This window comes from Abramis brama, assembly GCF_963993115.1.
Source record: "Abramis brama genome assembly, chromosome: 10".
Taxonomy (NCBI): Eukaryota; Metazoa; Chordata; class Actinopteri; order Cypriniformes; family Leuciscidae; genus Abramis; species Abramis brama.
The window spans coordinates 36,140,808-36,159,431 of NC_139972.1; the positions used below are offsets into that span (position 1 = coordinate 36,140,808).

Genomic DNA, 18,624 nt, shown 5'->3' on the forward strand with positions numbered 1-18,624 from the left:
TAGACTTGTTAAATCATCAAAATCAACATCATGTACAGTATGTTAGACCCTATAACGACTAAGCTACTGAAAGAGATGCTTCCAGAAGTCATAGATCCTCTTCTTAAAGGGGTCATGAACTGCATTATTTTATTGTTTTAAAATGTTTCCTGGGGTGCACTTATAATGTTAGTATGATTTATACATCAAAAATGGTCATAATTTAGAAATAAAAGGCATTTTTCCTTCCCTGATTTTAGCCCTCTGATTTGAACGCTGTGTTTGAAGGGGCGTGTCTGTGTGAGACTTCAGTGTAAACGCCCACTGCTGTGATTGGCCAACATCTTTGCATATGAAATAGCTACTATTACATGAGGAATTCTCTCGAAAACCTTTAGCACGTTTTTACTATTACAGCTCTCAAGGTTAACTAATTGTGAAAAGTGTTGATTATAGCATTATATTTAGATCATGGCATTAAAGGTTGCAGTTGGTGAGCATGTGCCGATCACAGACATGTTGAGCACATGAATGCAGCGATCTCGTCATTGCAACTTGATTTCGGCACACTAACGAATTATTTTATCATAACTAACAGTGCAAATACAATGTAAATAAGAGATTCATTGATAAAAACTGCAGATAAAAGGGACTTTGTTAGGGTCCGTCGAGGGACTCTGTCGAGTCCATAGCGTTAAACTCACACAAGATCACAAGTTCAGTATGGAGTACCGCAAGGCTCAGTACTAGGACCATTTCTTTTCACCTTGTACATGCTACACTTGGGAGATATCGGTAACACTTTACAATAAGGTTTCTTTTGTTAGCATTAGTTCATGTATTAACTAACAAACTAACCATGAACAGTACATTTGTTACTGTATTTGTTAATCTGTGTTAATGTTAGTTAATAATAATACAGCTGTTTAATGTTTGTTCATGTTACATCACAGTACATTAATGTTAAAGGAGAAGTTCACTTTCAAAAAAACTTTTGCTGATAATTTACTCACCCCCATGTCATCCAAGATGTCCATGTCTTTCTTTCTTCAGTCGCAAAGAAATTAAGGTTTTTGATGAAAACATTCCAGGATTTCCCCCCATGTAATGGATTCTATTGGGACCCAAACGGTAGAAGGTCCAAATGACAGTTTAAGTGCAGCTTCAAAGGGCTTTAAACGATACCAGACGACGAATAAGGGTCTTATCTAGCGAAACGATCGGTCATTTCCAAAATAAATAAAAAAGTTTAAGTTTTATAAGCACAAACGCTCGCCTTGCTCTGTTCTGTGATGCGCGTTGAAGACGTCACGTAATACGCAATTACGTTGAAAAGGTCACACTTGACGTGTTTACAAATGTGCGGAAGGAGGACCATATACACATTTTCAAATGTATTTGTGTCAGTTTATCGTTTAAAATGCCCATTTCGTGTGCGTATCCTGGGTGTTTTAATATTAAAAAGCCAAAAAGAACATTTTCTTCAGGACAGAAATTTTTCAAGCGTGACCTTTTCAACGTAATTGCGTATTACGTGACGTCACGAACGCGCATCACAGAACAGAGCAAGGCGAACATTTGTGCTTATAAAACTTAAACTTTTTTATTTATTTTTGAAATGACCGATCGTTTCGCTAGATAAGACCCTTATTCATCGTCTGGTATCGTTTAAAGCCCTTTGAAGCTGCACTTAAACTGTCATTTGGACCTTCTACCGTTTGGGTCCCAATAGAATCCATTACATGGGGGGAAATCCTGGAATGTTTTCATCAAAAACCTTAATTTCTTTGCGACTGAAGAAAGAAAGACATGGACATCTTGGATGACATGGGGGTGAGTAAATTATCAGCAAAAGTTTTTTTGAAAGTGAACTTCTCCTTTAACAAATACAAACTATGATTTTAAAAATGTATTAGTAAATGTTGAAATTAACATTAACAGAGATTAATAAATGCTGTAGAAATGCAGTTGATTAATACTTCATGTTCATTAATGTAGTTAACTAATGTTAACTAATGAAACCTTATAAGTGTTACTGAGATATCATTAGGAAGCATGGCGTTAGTTTTACTGTTATGCTGCTGATACTATTTTTCTTCACGACCTGACAAAACATACCAATTCACAAAATTAACAGAATGCATAGTTGATTTAAACAATTGGATGACTAGTAATTGCCCACTACTTTATTCTGAAAAAAAAAGCAGGTTTTAATTACTGGACGAAAAACCCTCTTGCACATAATAACCCAGAATACTGTCTAACACTGATGACTGCTCTGTCAAGTCTTGTACCCCTATTTCACAACCTAATTGTTTGACCAGATCTACTAGAGTTTAAATCCTCAGGCTGACCTTGGCTGAGGGCAGCTCCATCTCATCGACCTTCACCATCAGCTGGTCTGGATATTGCTAATAGGGACAGTGTAGAAACCCTGGCCCTATGCTCTATGGCCCTATGCCATATGCCCTAAACCCTGGCCCTATGCTTTCCATACTAGGTTAGTGTCCTATCCCTGCAATATTCCCAGATGATGTTTGTGGGGTACTCACTATACCTATAACAGTACTATGACTGTCCATATTTTCCTTATTGTTGACTTTACATTCAGAAGTAACAACCCTGAAGTGACAGATCACTTTCTGAAAGTCACAATGCACTGACATTTTCATTACAAGTTCTGATAATGTATTTTTTTCTGATTCACAACTTCATCACCATCATCTCTTTTAGGATAACAGGATGTGGCCTCACAAATGGGTCCCCAGTGATCTGTAGTCGCTGATCTCTGAATCCGGGTCACAGCACCAATATGTAGCAGACTACTCGTAACACCATAGGATAAACACCCAATAAGAACACTGACAGTGCCTTTTTTGTGCCTTCTGCAAGCATAAAATGGAAGTGTTACAACAATTGTCAATATTAAACAATCTCTCCTCAGAGTGCTTCCTGTAGCCTGAAGAGTGCAGAACCCAGGGAATATACCACTGATTGAAGAAAGGGGTATATCAAATATATGTAGTATAAAGCACTGTGTGAGCAGCTGCTTATTCACTTGGCACAGCAGCTGAATTATCACAAAGTTACCTCTCAAAAAGTAGCCTTTTGTTTCAGTTGTTTGCAGGGGAATATCCACTTCATCCAGCAATGTTTGTTCTCTGTGTTCTTAAACTATACTGTCTGTTTGACTGACTGAGATACCGCTTCAGATGATTCAGTGAAAGAGTGGTCCGAACGAATACGGATCGATTCAGACCATTTTGCAAACCTACTCGACCAACTCACATTCATTGAAATAATTTTTTTTTTTAAACAATAGAATGAATGATTAATTCACAAATTATTGGTTTCAGTAAACGGAAATATGGGACACAAGTAATAACTTCTGAAATATTTACAGGGAAAATGTTTCTCATGGTACGTACCCCAGACAGCAACGTAGTGTCGGCCCAGATGTGGCCCACATCTGCTACGCGTTGAATCCACATTTACCAGATGTGGCCCGGATCTGGGCTGCTGTCTGGAACAGCGCGTACGCATATTGTTCAAAGAGCTATTTAAGTGGTTTGAACAACCTTAAATGAAAAGAACTAAATAAGTTTTTTTACATAAATACTGTATTTTTTACAAAAAAACAGTATATCGGACTCTTAGCATCCTATCTGCTGGCTGAAACGAAACACATTACCTTCAATTTGGTTATTTTAACAGGTAATGACAAGTCAAATGCTCACACAAGTCATGTGATCCAGTACTGACGGATATGACGCTATCAGAAGCTAGTAAAGTGACTTTCTTTGAGCTTTCTGCTTAGCAAAACAAGTACATTTGGCCTTACATATGATACATTGGCAAATGACAAAATTGAATTTGTTCTAAAGATAATCATGACATGAAATAATAATAAACTGTTCTGAGTATCTGAAAAAGGGAGGGATAGCATGAGAAAATCTTCAAAACTGTAATAACTCCCTCTAAACGTCCCACAGATTCCTAAGACAAAACGTTCTACAACTTGTATATGATTAATAATAATGTTAATAATTATTATTACAGGTTAAAATTATAATTGAATGAAATTTCTTATCTAAGAAACCCATCTGTATATTGTTCTTTTGAGAGAGATGAAGGTTATTTCATGTGCTTTTGTCTTGAAGAAAGAAAGCAAACTGGATCTAACCAGCAAAGAGAGAAGTGGACGACCCAGGTGCACAACAGCAAGAGAATAAGTCCATCAGATAAGCAGACGCCTCTGAGTGAAGACTCGAGAATGCATGAGGTCTACAGCTGTCATTACTGCACGTAGATGATTCTTTGATGAACAGAACGTTTGAAGAATAACATTTATTTGAAATAGAAATAGTCATTTGTAACATTATACATGTCTTTACTGTGATTTTTCAACAATGTAACGCATCCTTGCTGAATAAAGGTATCAATATCTTACAAAAACATAAACATTTCATAATAATTCCAAACTTTTTATGATAGTGTTTTTTTTTTTTTTAGAGAGATTTCCACTATGTTCATTTTTTTTAAATACCTCTTTTATAAGTTTTTTATGTCCCTATTGTCATCATTGTCAGATATCCATGAAAACATTTAAAAATCAGGTTATAACAACATCAGCCTTCATCGTGAATGTCTTCATCCATATTTCATCAGCTATGAGTTCAAGATAACACAGCCTTTGGTTATAGTTTATATTTTTTTATATATCAGATACTCTAGATACTCATGCTTTAGTTTCTTTTAACCATAATATGGAAACTCCGCCACAGAAGTTGTATGAAATTATTTTTTATTTTTTTTGTGATCATTTTAAGAGGGTTCTACTATGGGATAGCAACTCTGGGAATTCAAAATGTTACTGCATTTAATTAATGTGTAATATCCAAAATATGGTCATTTTGAAAGATAGATTTCTCAAGTCACACTATTGTTACACATTACCACACTATTAGTATGCACTATTTTTTGTATGTGATAATTTTTGTCAACCTTAACTGAAAGAAATAACTTGAAAAAAAAAGAAAAAAAAATTGTTTTATTGAATTCATTGTAGTTCTTGGAGTTGAGTTGGAAGCTTCCAGATAAAAAGGAACTAAAAACCTTGAGCGCTGATGCCTTGAGTTATATGGCAGATACTATGTATTATTAAAAATGTTTGTACATTTTAGTTGTAAGTTTGACTCATGTTGTTTGTCTGAGCAACCATGATCTATTGCTTTTTTCAGGAGGCATTTGCCTTTATTTATTGAAAAAAAGAAAAGAAATGTCACATGTTTTGGAATTTAAAAAAAGAAAGAAAAACAATCTGATTTGGTTTAATGTGAGTAAATGAATATGTTGGTTGGCTGCATGTGCTGGTTTTCAGCTGACTGTAGAGAAATCCACACAAACAGAAGAGCTCCTCCTACAGGCAGCAGTCAGAGCTTCGTTCATAAACATCTCAAAAGACATCACAGTGCCATCTGTTGGTTATGATCATGGATGGGAGTCTGTAACCCTGGCACAACATTTTCACCTGATTTTTGTGAATATTTATGAATTTTCCTGATTCTGATAGCTAATTCTGAATATATATATATATATATATATATATATGTATAATTTTGATTCTCATTGCAGTCATTTTTTGTCATCTTGACAAGTGTCATATGATTTACCATTTTGGTCTTTGCGTTTAAGGCAAGCGTATTTAAACTGATGTCTACTCTGACATTCGAAAGGCAGGCTTGACAACTGAAGACATGAATGGCAAAAACGAATCATGAAATAGAGCATTAGATATCAGAGTCCCGTTTTTTCATTATTCTGTCTGTTTACTATTCTCACCATTAGACAGGTTTTTCAATTATAGTTTAGAGATTGTGTCATTAGTTTGTCTCTTTATTGTCAATCATCTTCGGGTTTATTTTTCATTATGCATTACTGAATACATTCATATCTGTTAGTACTCCAAGATGTCCAAGAATTACGAAATTATTAGTAAATCCAGTGTCATATTGCTCAATTAAAATATCTTCTCTTTGTTGCGTGTCTTACACAAAACAGGCCACACCATCTACAAACAGGTGAATCAGATACCATTCATTCAAGGAGCTGCTGGAGAAAACTGCATATAGACGTTTAGGTTTCTTCCACGGTTCTCTCTTTGTGTCACACATGCTCTGCAGCTCATCAGATGAAACTACCGTTACGCAGTCACAAAAAGCTCCAAAAGAGGAAAAAAAGACAAGAGAACCCAACAGTTTCAATTTTCTAATCAAACCAGATGTGTGCAAACATGACTAAGGACTTTATTTACCAAATCTTTTTTTTTTTCTCCCTGTATTATCCACAAATAAAAGTGATTTCTTCATGTGTATGTATATATTTATATATATTTATATTTATATGTATATTATAACATATATTATAACATATAATGTCATAACATATATTACAACATTATATATTCCCTTAGTGTGACAAAAAAATCTCTTGGAATTTTTTTTATTTTATTTTCAGGTCCCCATGCAGTCCTTAGAAAGCACAACATTCTGAGACGACTGGAAACTGTGGACGTGTGTCCAACCTCCAAGTTGGACTCGTTGTCCTTCCTCCATGTCTTCTGCGATCGTCAGATACACAGGCGCGATAAACAGCTACGAAATTGCCGATCACACCTCGTCGTTTCATCAATACAGTAGAGTCATGGATAAAGAAAGCAACGTCTTCCCGCAGAGCTGACCACACCCTGCCTTTTTAAACCATTTTTTGATAATTTTTCTCTATTTTTATATAATAATAATAATGACTATAGAATTATCCTTGATATAAATTCAAAAGTAGTTCCTCTGTCAATTTAAATAAATAATTTTGGCAATCTTCATAACGGTGGTATTTAAAATAAATGAATGATTACGTAAAAAATCCAACTTAGTTTGAAAAGAGGGCAAGATAAGAAGGAGAGAAAAAGAAAGTGTAAAAAAAAAAGCAGAGAGAGAGAGAGAGAGAGAGAGAGAGAGTGAGAAAGACAGAAAGAAAGTCAGATGCAAAGAAAACTATCCACTTCTTTAGGAATTCAGAATGTATGTACAGGACTCATCTCTGAATCAGAAAAGCGCTCGTCTTTGCAGCGGGTCCTCACGTTTTGTGTGTGTGCGTGACAGTGCAACGTGGTCCGTAGCTGTAGTCCTGTGTTATACAAGTGTGTAGGACTTTGCGTAGGGGTTGTTGCTTTGTTTCAGGTGTCCTCTGGAGTCTAGCAGCGACTCCTGGGAGCTGCTGAGTTTGGCAGCCTGGGCCAGGTCGCCCGGCTCGCGCTGTGGCAGTGTAGAGGCAGTTCCCGGCTGCCACTGCTGTACCGCCTCTCTGCTGGGGGGCCCGGAGGAAGAGAGGGCTGACGAGGGGGTCTCGGAGGGTGTGGGGGCCAGCAATGCTGGCCGCTTCGCCAATCGGCTCTTCTGTGGGTCCATACAAGTCTGTCCTGTGGCCTCCCGACCTGAAGGGGCCGCTCCCCGGTTCAAAAGGAAGTCCATACGTAGGTAAGGGGGAAGATGGACCAGCTCACCTCCTACGAGACAGACAGGGTCATGTAAGTGTGAGCACTGCTCAAAGATCAGATTTGCTTTGCACAATGTGATAAATAAGGGGTGGGGGGGGGGGGGGGTGGATGGAGAGAATAGTCTTTAAAGGAATGTTCTGGGTTCAAATCAATCTGCCAGGTTCAAGCTATATCAACAGCATAGGACAGGGCATAACAGGATAGGTAAGGTTACCCTTTAGTCAATGTTGTTTTCTGTTGACGTGTGTACAAAACGTCATTAAACATTATTTATAGTGCACCTATAGGTTAAGTTTAGGGTTGGACTTGACAGGACAGGATAGGGTAGATTTACAATAGGATAGGGAAGGTTTGTTTTAGGTAGATATGTTGGGGTAAAATAGGTTATGTTTAGAGTAGGAAAGGTTAGGACAGAACAGAACTGGACAGGACAGGATAGAGTTGCTTTAGGGTAGGATTGCATAAACTATGATAGGTTAGGTTTAGGGTATAGGATAGGATAGAGTATGATTGGTTTAGTTTTGGATAGTATTGGATAGGATAGAGCCGTGTCGTGTCGAGTCAAGTTGACTCGAGTAGAGTAGAGCAGAGTCGAGTCGAGTCGAGTCGAGTCAGGCAGAGCAGAGCAGAGCAGAGTAGAGTCGAGTATGATAGGTTAGGTTTATGATTGGTTTATGATTGGTTTAGTTTTGGATAGTATTGGATAGGATAGAGCCGTGTCGTGTCGAGTCAAGTTGACTCGAGTAGAGTAGAGCCGAGTCGAGTCGAGTCAGGTCAGGCAGAGCAGAGCAGAGCAGAGCAGAGTAGAGTCGAGTATGATAGGTTAGGTTTAGGATAGGGTAGAGTCGTGTCGAGTCAAGTCGAGTCGACTCAAGTAGAGTAGAGTAAAGTAGAGCAGAGCAGAGCAGAGTCGAGTCAAGCAGAGCAGAGTAGAGTCAAGTAGAGCAGAGCAGAGCAGAGCAGAGTCGAGTCAAGCAGAGCAGAGTAGAGTCGAGAATGATAGGTTTAGGATAGGATAGGATAGGATAGGATAGGATAGGATAGAGTTGTGTCGAATCGAATCGACTCGAGTAGAGTAAAGTAGAGTAGAGCAGAGTAGAGTCGAGTATGATAGGTTAGGAGAGGATAGGATAGGATAGGATAGGATAGGATAGGATAGGATAGGATAGGATAGGATAGGATAGGATAGGATAGGATAGGATAGAATAGGACAGGGCAGGATTGGGTAGAGTCGTGTCGAGTAGAGTAGAGTAGATTCGAGTTGAGAGTTGAGTTGAGTCGAGTATGATAGGTTAGGTTTAGGATAGGATAGGTTAGGACAGGACAGGATAGGACAGGTTTGTGATAGAATAAGATCAGGTTTGCTTTCAACAATGTGATAAAAAACAAAAATGGATGAAGGAACTAGTTTTTAAATTAATGTTCTAAGTTCGAAATAAAATTCCGCATTCAAGGTCTGTTGACACCATAAAACAGGAAAGTACAGGACAAGACAGGATAGTTTTTGGATTGGATAAAATAGGTTTAGGGTAGGGTAGGATAGGATAGGATAGGATAGGATAGGATAGGATAGGATAGGATAGGATAGAGTTGTGTCGAATCGACTCCAGTAGAGTAAAGTAGAGTAGAGCAGAGTAGAGTCGAGTATGATAGGATAGGATAGGATAGGATAGGATAGGATAGGATAGGATAGGATAGGATAGGATAGGATAGGGCAGGATTGGGTAGAGTCGTGTCGAGTAGAGTAGATTCGAGTTGAGAGTTGAGTTGAGTCGAGTATGATAGGTTAGGTTTAGGATAGGATAGGTTAGGACAGGACAGGATAGGACAGGTTTGTGATAGAATAAGATCAGGTTTGCTTTCAACAATGTGATAAAAAACAAAAATGGATGAAGGAACTAGTTTTTAAATTAATGTTCTAAGTTCGAAATAAAATTCCGCATTCAAGGTCTGTTGACACCATAAAACAGGAAAGTACAGGACAAGACAGGATAGTTTTTGGATTGGATAAAATAGGTTTAGGGTAGGATAGGATAGGATAAGATTCAGTTCAATAAAATGTTTCAGTTCACATTGATTTGTACAGCGCTGTTTCAAAGCAGCTTTACATAAAAAAATGAATGTCTACATTACAATTTAGAGTGATCTGTTATCAGAGGTGACTGATAGGATAGGATAGGATATACTTTATTGATGTCCTCCTCATCTAGTTGTCTAAACAACTAGTAGAAATCCAACTGTGAATCCTGTACGGATCAGACACATCTCACACAAAAGAGCGTTCTAAAAATGACGGAGTGCAGTATTATGTAAAACTTGTTCCAATAAGGCCAGTGATTGAAGTTTATATCACATCCAATGTCTCCATTGTGATAGTAAACTGCTGTTTTGTAAAGACAGATGATACCTCTACAGCACAGGATGCAGATCGCCCCTACTTGGCCTTAAGGAACAATGCCAGGTGCTCTCACTAACCAAAGTCTTCCTGTCTGGGGGAATAGTGCAGATACATTCACAATGAGACAGTAACACTAAACGCTAATCAGTAACCTAAGAACCGTCTGGGACCTGAAATCAGCCCTGGGTGGCCCAGACGCAGGCCACGCTAAGCCCATTGATGCGAAAAGAACATGGCAGTGTGTTTGGACAACAGCCTTCAAGCCTGTACCCATCAACACAGGAATTGATAGCACACTGCAAGAGTGACAGCTGACTGGTGAACAGGTAAACTGAGGAACACGTGGAAAAACACATTTGCACACATATACTACTGCTCAAAAGTTATAATTAGAATAATATAAGGAATAATTTCGATATTTTAAAAGCAGCGGCTATTTGCACCATGTAAATAGCAACTAAAAGTACTTTCTCTTAGTACACTTAGTGTTAATAGCATTTAGCAATATTTACACTAAGCGGAAATAGTATTTTCTCTGCACTAAGTGTAAATAGTCGTTTGATGCTATGTATGCAAATAGTGCCAGATACTATTTGCAACTCAGCATATTACAGTATATTATAAAATAGTATATACAATAATAACATATTCAGTGTAAATGTTTATATTTATTAAAATCATTAATGGATACTGTCCCTAAAGCCCTCCCCTAACCCTACCCACTAAACACTTTATTCCCACTATCGAATAACTGTTAGGCAGTTTATTTCCACTTATTCCGATTATTTTCGGAATTTTTATTTCAAAATAAATGCCTCCCTGAGCGGATATGTGATGGAAAAAAAGGAGGATTCGATTATGACTAACGCAATATACCAAGAGCAGCACAAATTAGCATCTGGTTTAAGACATGCTTTTTTGGGGCGTTAAATAATGGTGCAAATACCAGTAAATTGACTAGCGCAAACCTTAGTAAATCACCTTGCATGATTCATTTAAATACTCTCCTTGCCACTGTCGCCTTTTTTCACCTTTGTTGCCATCGGCTTGGTTTGCTTATGTTTCAAATTATCGAGTCGAGTCAAGCAGAGCAGAGCTCTGTACTCGACCACTATAATAAATCCTGACTGTAGTTTTTTGACGCCAAAAAAGAATTTGCGCTGGTGCAAGCTGTTATTAAAACTGGCCCTAAATGTCTTTACTCTCACTTTTGATCAGTGTCATTAACATTTCAGTAACCCTCTTCTTCAACTACCTTGCTCTATTCTGGTATGTAACACTCACTTTTTACAATCCAATCAAATCCTGATGGATAAATTTGAGTCCCGCCCTACTTTTTCTCATGCTGAATATCCTGTTTTACTCAGAAATATGTCCAGTTATGAAAGTAAAAGGACTTAGTGTTTTGCTTGGGATATGGGATATTTAATGAAAGTAGAGACTCAATGATAATTAAACTCCACCCTAAAAAGAGTGGAAATGACTTGCGTTCCCAGTTTTAAAATCAAGCGAGAATACAGCAAATTGGTTTTCTGAAAGCACAAATCGAGCGTAGGCAGTTGACGCTTCAACATGTCTGCAGCCTTACCGGGTCTGTGTGCTTTGGGCACGGCCATATTCATGACCCGGCTGGCGTCCTGTGGTTTGGGCGGGGAGGCTGTGAATCTGCAGATGCCTGACTCTGACGGCGTGCTGGACGTCAGGCTGTCTGTGTAGTCATTGGTTCCGGCCGTCATCTGTTCGGAGGATGTGTCTGAGATGAAGCATTCTGTGATCGTGAACTTAGCGTGTCGCAGCTGTTCCTCCATCTTGGCGTGTTCGTAGGCACGGGCTAGTTCCTCGTACGTGGAGGAGGCGCTTTCTGTAGACACCATACTGCTGCGAGCTCGGTCTGTGAGAGAGAATACACATGTCGTTATATATCACAAAGCTTTTTACCACATGGGTAACATGGGGGGGTCCTATCAGACACCCGGCGCAATGCAGAGCCAGGCACGACAAGTGTTTTTTGCTAGTTTCAGCCCGACGCAGTTATCATTTTAACGTCCTGCTGTTTAAATAGCAAATGCATTTGCGCCCATTTGTTCGCCCATGGGCTGCTGGTCTGAAAACGAGGTGTGTTCAGGCACATTGTTGGAGCGTTGCTATTTTGAAGAAACTGAAATAGACTGATCCATTGACCAACTGAAACCTTGTCTTAAGTCAATGGCGCATTTATTTGTTATTTAAAGGGCGCATTAGTAATATGCGTATCATATCTTATCATAACTTTTTTTTTTTACCTTGAGGTCTGGTAATATATTCCACTGATAATGTCAGTCGAGGTTTCTTGCACCAAAAAAGTTTTTCATAACCACCTTCTTTCTGACTGTTCGAACATTTTCCTGCCAGCTTTTTGCTTTTATTCTATGGAAATGACATGATTGGCTAATGCTTTGCCTGTGAATTTAGCAACAGAATTTAAATAAAGGTTGTGAGTTTGCTGTCAAGTCCAGTATAGATGGTGCAGGAATTTTATTGAAAAAAACCCAAAAGAAAACAGTCACTTGTCTCTAACATTGAGAGACAGAAACTGCTAAACTTTTTCACCCTCATGTCGTTCCAAACTCATACAACTTTTGTTCATCTTCAGAACACAAATTAGGATATTTTTAGTATTCTCTCACCATTTTTGTCTTCTGTAGAGACACTGTCGCTTTATATGACGGACACATTACCTTTACGAAGTCTTTAAAATTTTGAAAGTCTGAAAAATTCTAATTGATGGACAAAAGTGATGAGATGATATTACAAATATCTTCATTTGTCTTCCAAAGATGAATGTAATCTTAAAAGTTTGGAACAATGTGAGGTTGAGTAAATTTCCATTTTGGTTGAACTAACTCTTTAAAAATAACATGATGTTCTGGTATTCAGAATAAATAGTATCTGTCCTACTTTATCATTATTACTTCACTATGACTGGGCAGGCCAAGTGGCAAAATAGATAGAATAGAATAAATATGGATAATAATAGTAATCTCTATGACATCAGAAAATCACCGATTTTGGGACAAAACCATACTGTTTTTGGACTGGGGAGGACGTTTTGAGATTTAAAAGTTACACGAGTAAACAGAAGCTGATATCTGTTACCTGTGTCCTGAGAAGGACTGACACTGTAGCTGTCGCTCTCTTTGTCCACTGAGCCCGTGGCGCGGGGTGTGGGCAGCCTCCAGTCGGTAGTGAGAGTGTGTGAGGAGACGGGGGGATGTGGTCGGTTCAGGGTCCACTGGCTGGCGTAGCGACTGCGTGTGGCGGGACCTGCTTTAGCTGTGCGGCGGGCAGTGGGGTCTGAGGGAACAGAGACATACACCTGTTAAAACTGTACCTAGTGACCCATGTGAAGTGAACCAAATCTCTGACCTTCCATCCTCTGCCAGTGTGATTATACAATGGTGGATAAATCAGATGGCAGTACCATGGTACTTTATCATAGCAGCCTTGTCGTAATGAAAATATTTGCCTATTGGAAGGCTCAAGAAAGATGCAGTATCTTTGCATTTGCATATTCATAGAACCGTGTATACTAAATGAGGCAAGGGTGTAGAGTTACATCCAAGCTATTTTAAGGCTCTTTTTCAAAGAAGAAACGTTTAAATATGTCATTTCGCTGATCAAATATGAGTTTTAAGGGATACAATTATTGACTACAGGGGGACATTAAGTCATCTTTGTATTTCACAAAAAAAGTCATATGGGTTTAAATGACATGAAGGTGAATTTATAATTAATTTAAGGCAACGCTGATGAGTCCACCTGAATAATCAATGACTGTAATCATGACCAGTGTCAGAGAAATGCTTCTCTTCAGTTCAGCTCCACTGAAGCCGTCAGTGAGCAGAAGAACCTAGGAACCTACTCTAACATTCACTCTATTCACTTCCTGTGAACTCAATTAAACTGCTCGTGTGCTGTACATGTTATTTAATTCATAGGACTGGACAGAGGCAACCTCAATATTCTTTCAGGTCACACTCAATGGGACTCAAAATATGAGTCCATATTCAGGATGATTATTCAGGATATCAGACAGGCACAAGGTGAGGAGGACAAAGCATTAATCTAATATTAGTTTGAGGTGTGAAACTGTTAAACTTCAATTCAAGACTATACCATGGCACTTTATCCATGTAAACCACTGAATCCAAATACTTTCTCAATCAGATTCAAAAATACGTTGTGCACATATGCACAGTGCAAGTGATGCAATCTTTTATGTCTTTCAAAAGAGTGTATGTATATTTACGTCATTAAAAAGTTAGTCCCTTTATACTTTTGCAAGAGTAAAATATAAAAGAAGTATCTATACTTTCAGTGCAGTTCATTGTGGTATATGCACTTAAAAATGTGTGTATGAATCCTTTGAAAATGAATCTATGAATTCTATATGAATTCTATATGAATTCTATAAAATGAAATATTTTATGATTTGCGATTCACAAATTCTGATCTTGCATTACATCTGCTAGACTACTTTTGGTCAGTTTGTTGATGCCATTTCTTATTACTGATTGTGACTATGAAATCATCTACACAAATGGGTGCATTAATGAGACTTTTTGACATCAACAGAATCAAGCCCACAAGTTCAATTCTTACTTGTACCAGGTCTAGCGTCAGACACGTCTACTAGCGGTCCAGTGGCCTGAGATAGAGACTGGTAATGCACTGTATGGGTGACGGTTGAGGACTTCTGTTTAGACGTTTCTCCAAAGTCATTATCCGTCAATAGCACTGTGGAGCGGTCATCTGAAAGAAAGAGGAAAACGGGTAAATGAAAGCAGAGAAGACCATCATGCAATAAACATTTTCTTATAAACATGAGTGGTGGATGTTATTGGTTATCTCCTCGCTCCATTAATCACTCACTGTATTCCCATTTTAGAAATCATGACTAAATTATACACTGCAAGAGTGCAAAAATTAGGAACCATGTGAATGAGAAGACAACATGTTGTTTAATATGAAAATATGAAAACATAGTTACGCCCTGAGCTAAAGACAACCCCTTTAGGAGTTGGTCAACCATCAGAGTTTAAAAACTCATGACTCATTTGAGCTAAATTTACCCATTTCTCTAACATATCATTTATGTTTGCACAAACGGTGCAGAATGAGTTATGTGAAAATGTTTAAATACTTGGGTTGTTAGGTGTTTGTTAGAAAAAGGTAAACCCCTAACATAACATAATGGTCTCTTACCGATTGTCTCCATAGTGTCTCTCTCCTCAATGAGTAGCTGAGCACGTGGGATATCGATGTGCATCCTTAGAGTCTGCTGCTGTTTGTTCACGGTGTCTGGTGTACGTGCATTTTTACTGGAGAAACACATCCAAACAACAGAAAACAATTACACACACTACTTTATGACAAAGTGCACTGGTTTATAAGCCAATGCTATAGTTCTTTACCTCATTAGCATCTCTGCTAGGCTCTTTGCATCTGTTGAATTAAGAGAAATGAGGAAGATATGAATTGCAAAACATCGATGACCAGAATACATTTTTGGAGTATCCTCAAGGATCTATGATGTTCTGTTTGCAAGATACGGTATGTGTCCACAGACCTCGTAATCTCTTGAGTCTCTGCTCTCTCCTCCTCCTCCTCAATACCAGAAGAACAATGAAGACCATAGAGATTGCCACCAGAATGCATATGATTGTGACCATCATCTTTAGTCCTTCATTGCCCTGCCTGTTCTCCTGGCTGGGGTCCACAGTCTTTGGCAATGGAGCAATCGTGCCTGGAGAAAGAAGATTGAGTAGTTCTGGTCAAGGTCTGGTCATAACCAAGTTTTGATATCTACCAATTTTTTAGTCCATTTTCTGCTGGTTTCTGCTGTTTAGTGTTGATTTGCTGCTTGTCCAAATGGTAAACCAGCATTGCCATGCTGTCCAAAGGCAAAAATGCTGCTTCCTTGTCTGAACAAGGAAGCCTTATTAGCTATGCCATTTAAAAGATTAGTTCACTTCAGAATTAAAATTTCCAAGATATTAATGTCTTTCTTTCTTCAGTCGAAAAGAAATTAAGGTTTTTGAGGAAAACATTCCAGGATTTTTCTCCATATAGTGGACTTCAATGGGGTACAACGGTTTGAAGGTCCAAATTGCAGTTTCAGTGCAGCTTCAAAGTCTCTACACGATCCCAGCCGACGAATAAGGGTCTTATCTAGAGAAACCATTGGTCATTTAAAAAAAATCATTAAACAAAAAAAATTTACATTTATATACTTTTTAACCACAAATGCTCATCTTGCACGTCCACGACTTCACGCATTACAAAATCACGTTGGAAAAGTCAGCCGGTAACCTGACGTAGGCGGAAAATGTAGGATAGGGTGAAAAACTCGTTCTCCTCCAACTTCAAAATCGTCCGACATCGTTGTTCTACCTTTTATTTAATTATTTATTTTGTAAAGGCCGTTTGACTTATTCTTTGCACGTTCGCTTTGTAAACACTAGGTCGGTACTTTCGCCTACCTTTCAGCGTGACCTTTCAACATGATTACATAATGCTTGGCGCCTCACAGCGCTAGTACAAGATGAGCATTTGTGGTTAAAAAGTATATAAATGTTTGTTTTTTTATGATTTAAAAAAAATGACCGATCGTTTCTCTAGATAAGACTCTTATTCCTCGGCAGGGATCGTGTAGAGCCTTTGAAGCTGCACTGAAACTGCAACAGTGTACCCCACTGAAGTCACCTGCAACGTTTTCCTCAAAAACCTTAATTTCTTTTCGACTGAAGAAAGAAAGACATTAATATCTTGGAAATTTTAATTCTGAAGTGAACTAATCCTTTAAATGGCATAACTAATAAGGCTTCCTTGTTCAGACAAGGAAGCAGCATTTTTGCCTTTGGACAGCATGGCGATGCTGGTTTACCATTTGGACAAGCAGCAAATCAACACTAAACAGCAGAAACCAGCAGAAAATACTTTAAGCAACTGCTTCCGAACACTGAATTGAGTAGTCGCTGATCTAGTACTCACTGCCATCCACGTTTAAAGTTGCGAAAAGCACCCTCTTCTCTGCTGTTCCTGCGCTGTTGCCCACTCTCATCTGGAGCTCGTACCAGGTGGCCTCCTGTAGGTCGTACAGAATGTGGCTCTTGGGAAAATCTCGCTTTACCATGGTCCATTTCATAGTGTCCACGGGCCGATATTCCAGTGTGAAGGAGTCGATCGGACAGCCACCGTTGTTCCAGCCAATGAGGTTGAGCTCCACACGGGTAGAGTTGATACTTGAGAAAAGCTCATGGTCTTTGGCGAACTGTGGTTCTGATGTGGAGAAGAAAGAGATTATGTAATCCTGAAGTTAGAGAAAACTGACAAACTTCTAGAGATTCAAATAGAATTAAATCTATGGCCTTTTCATTTAGCAGGGAGTTTCATCTGAAGTTATTTCTACTGATTAACAATCCCTTGAAACCAAAATGAATTGTCCCTTCGGACTTTGTCTCTCGGCCGCCTGCTCATAGAGATCAATTTATATTATAAAGCTCGTATTGAGGAAAATATTTGGTTGTAGCTCTTTGTCTATGTTACTATGATTGTAAATAGGTGTCATTTGTGTTTTAACAACATTTAGCTCACGAGTTATTGATCTGGGAAGTTCGAATCTGTGAATATATTGCCAACTTTACTGAACTCCTAAGCACTGAACGCATTTCTTTATGTTTGAGTCCAAGTTCAAACACTATGAAACGCTCCATTGTTAACGTACAGAGCAGTTTGAAACACTGCCAAGCAGGACATTAAACAAGAAGGGTTTGTCTGAGCTCACAACAGGTTTTGTGAAAGAACACAAATATCTTTGCAAGGGAACGCCAACGGTTTGCGATGGAAATTAAACACAGATTAAGTAAACACATTGCAGGAAAACAGATCAAAAGTATTGATACAATCATCTCCTGCTCAGGGGTGTGTACACATTGTCTTATAAAATGCAATCCAGAATGATAATGAATAAATGAAGGAAGGAAGTTAATTAGGAAGTAGCAAACCATGGCTTTGTTCGGAATAGCATATTAATACTAAACGTATTATTTCACATTATTATTTTTATTCATTATTATTGTTTTTAAATAGTGTTCTCAAATTTTGCTATTTGCTATTCATAAAAAAGGATTAACCTTCAGCATGGTCTCCCAACTTGTTTAGATAGTATATATGTGAACACTAATGAGAAACATTTTAAACTGTTGGTTTTAACAATTGCTCATGAATTGCTTTGAATCAGCATTCAGTTACAATTCAGTTTGGTTACATTCAGTTATCAGTCACGCACTTTGCCATAATTAACTAGGACGTAAATTACACAGATTTGTACCTTTCCCGTGGGTTTTAGCCTCAATGATTTCACTGATGCGTCCAGGACCAACTGCATTTTGTGCAGTTAGAGTAAATTTGTACCAAGTGCCACACTTCAGATTCTCAAGACGGTAAGACCGCTCACTGGGGCTGATGGAGAAACTGCCCCACTCTTCACTGTTATCCTCAGAGTATTGCAGAATGTAGCCTGAACAGAGAAACACCACACCACTTTATGCTCAGTACTTGTGTTCATTTTGACAAATAAACCCCAAATGCCAAACTTTATTGACTTTTACGTGCACTGTAAATTGATACTTAGCACCTACAGTACTATGCA

The 18,624-nt window shown here is 38.3% G+C and overlaps 1 protein-coding gene across 2 annotated transcripts in view; it reads right to left on the bottom strand.

The window, feature by feature from the left end:
• Positions 1–6,492: 6,492 nt before the first annotated feature.
• dscamb (Down syndrome cell adhesion molecule b) overlaps positions 6,493–18,624 on the bottom strand; it is a 167,209-nt gene continuing 155,077 nt past the window's right edge. Inside the window, exons 25-33 of one of the 2 annotated variants that reach the window (XM_084126795.1) lie at positions 18,304–18,492; positions 16,965–17,252; positions 15,541–15,717; positions 15,386–15,416; positions 15,177–15,292; positions 14,580–14,723; positions 13,068–13,265; positions 11,521–11,823; positions 6,493–7,543 (exon numbers count right to left, since the gene is read on the bottom strand). In XM_084126795.1, the coding sequence (XP_083982921.1) occupies positions 7,170–7,543; positions 11,521–11,823; positions 13,068–13,265; positions 14,580–14,723; positions 15,177–15,292; positions 15,386–15,416; positions 15,541–15,717; positions 16,965–17,252; positions 18,304–18,492 (1,820 nt within the window). In that variant the 3' untranslated portion in view covers positions 6,493–7,169. Of the gene's footprint in view, positions 7,544–11,520; positions 11,824–13,067; positions 13,266–14,573; positions 14,724–15,176; positions 15,293–15,385; positions 15,417–15,540; positions 15,718–16,964; positions 17,253–18,303; positions 18,493–18,624 lie in introns of both variants that reach the window. The other variant, XM_084126794.1, reaches the window with a different exon arrangement.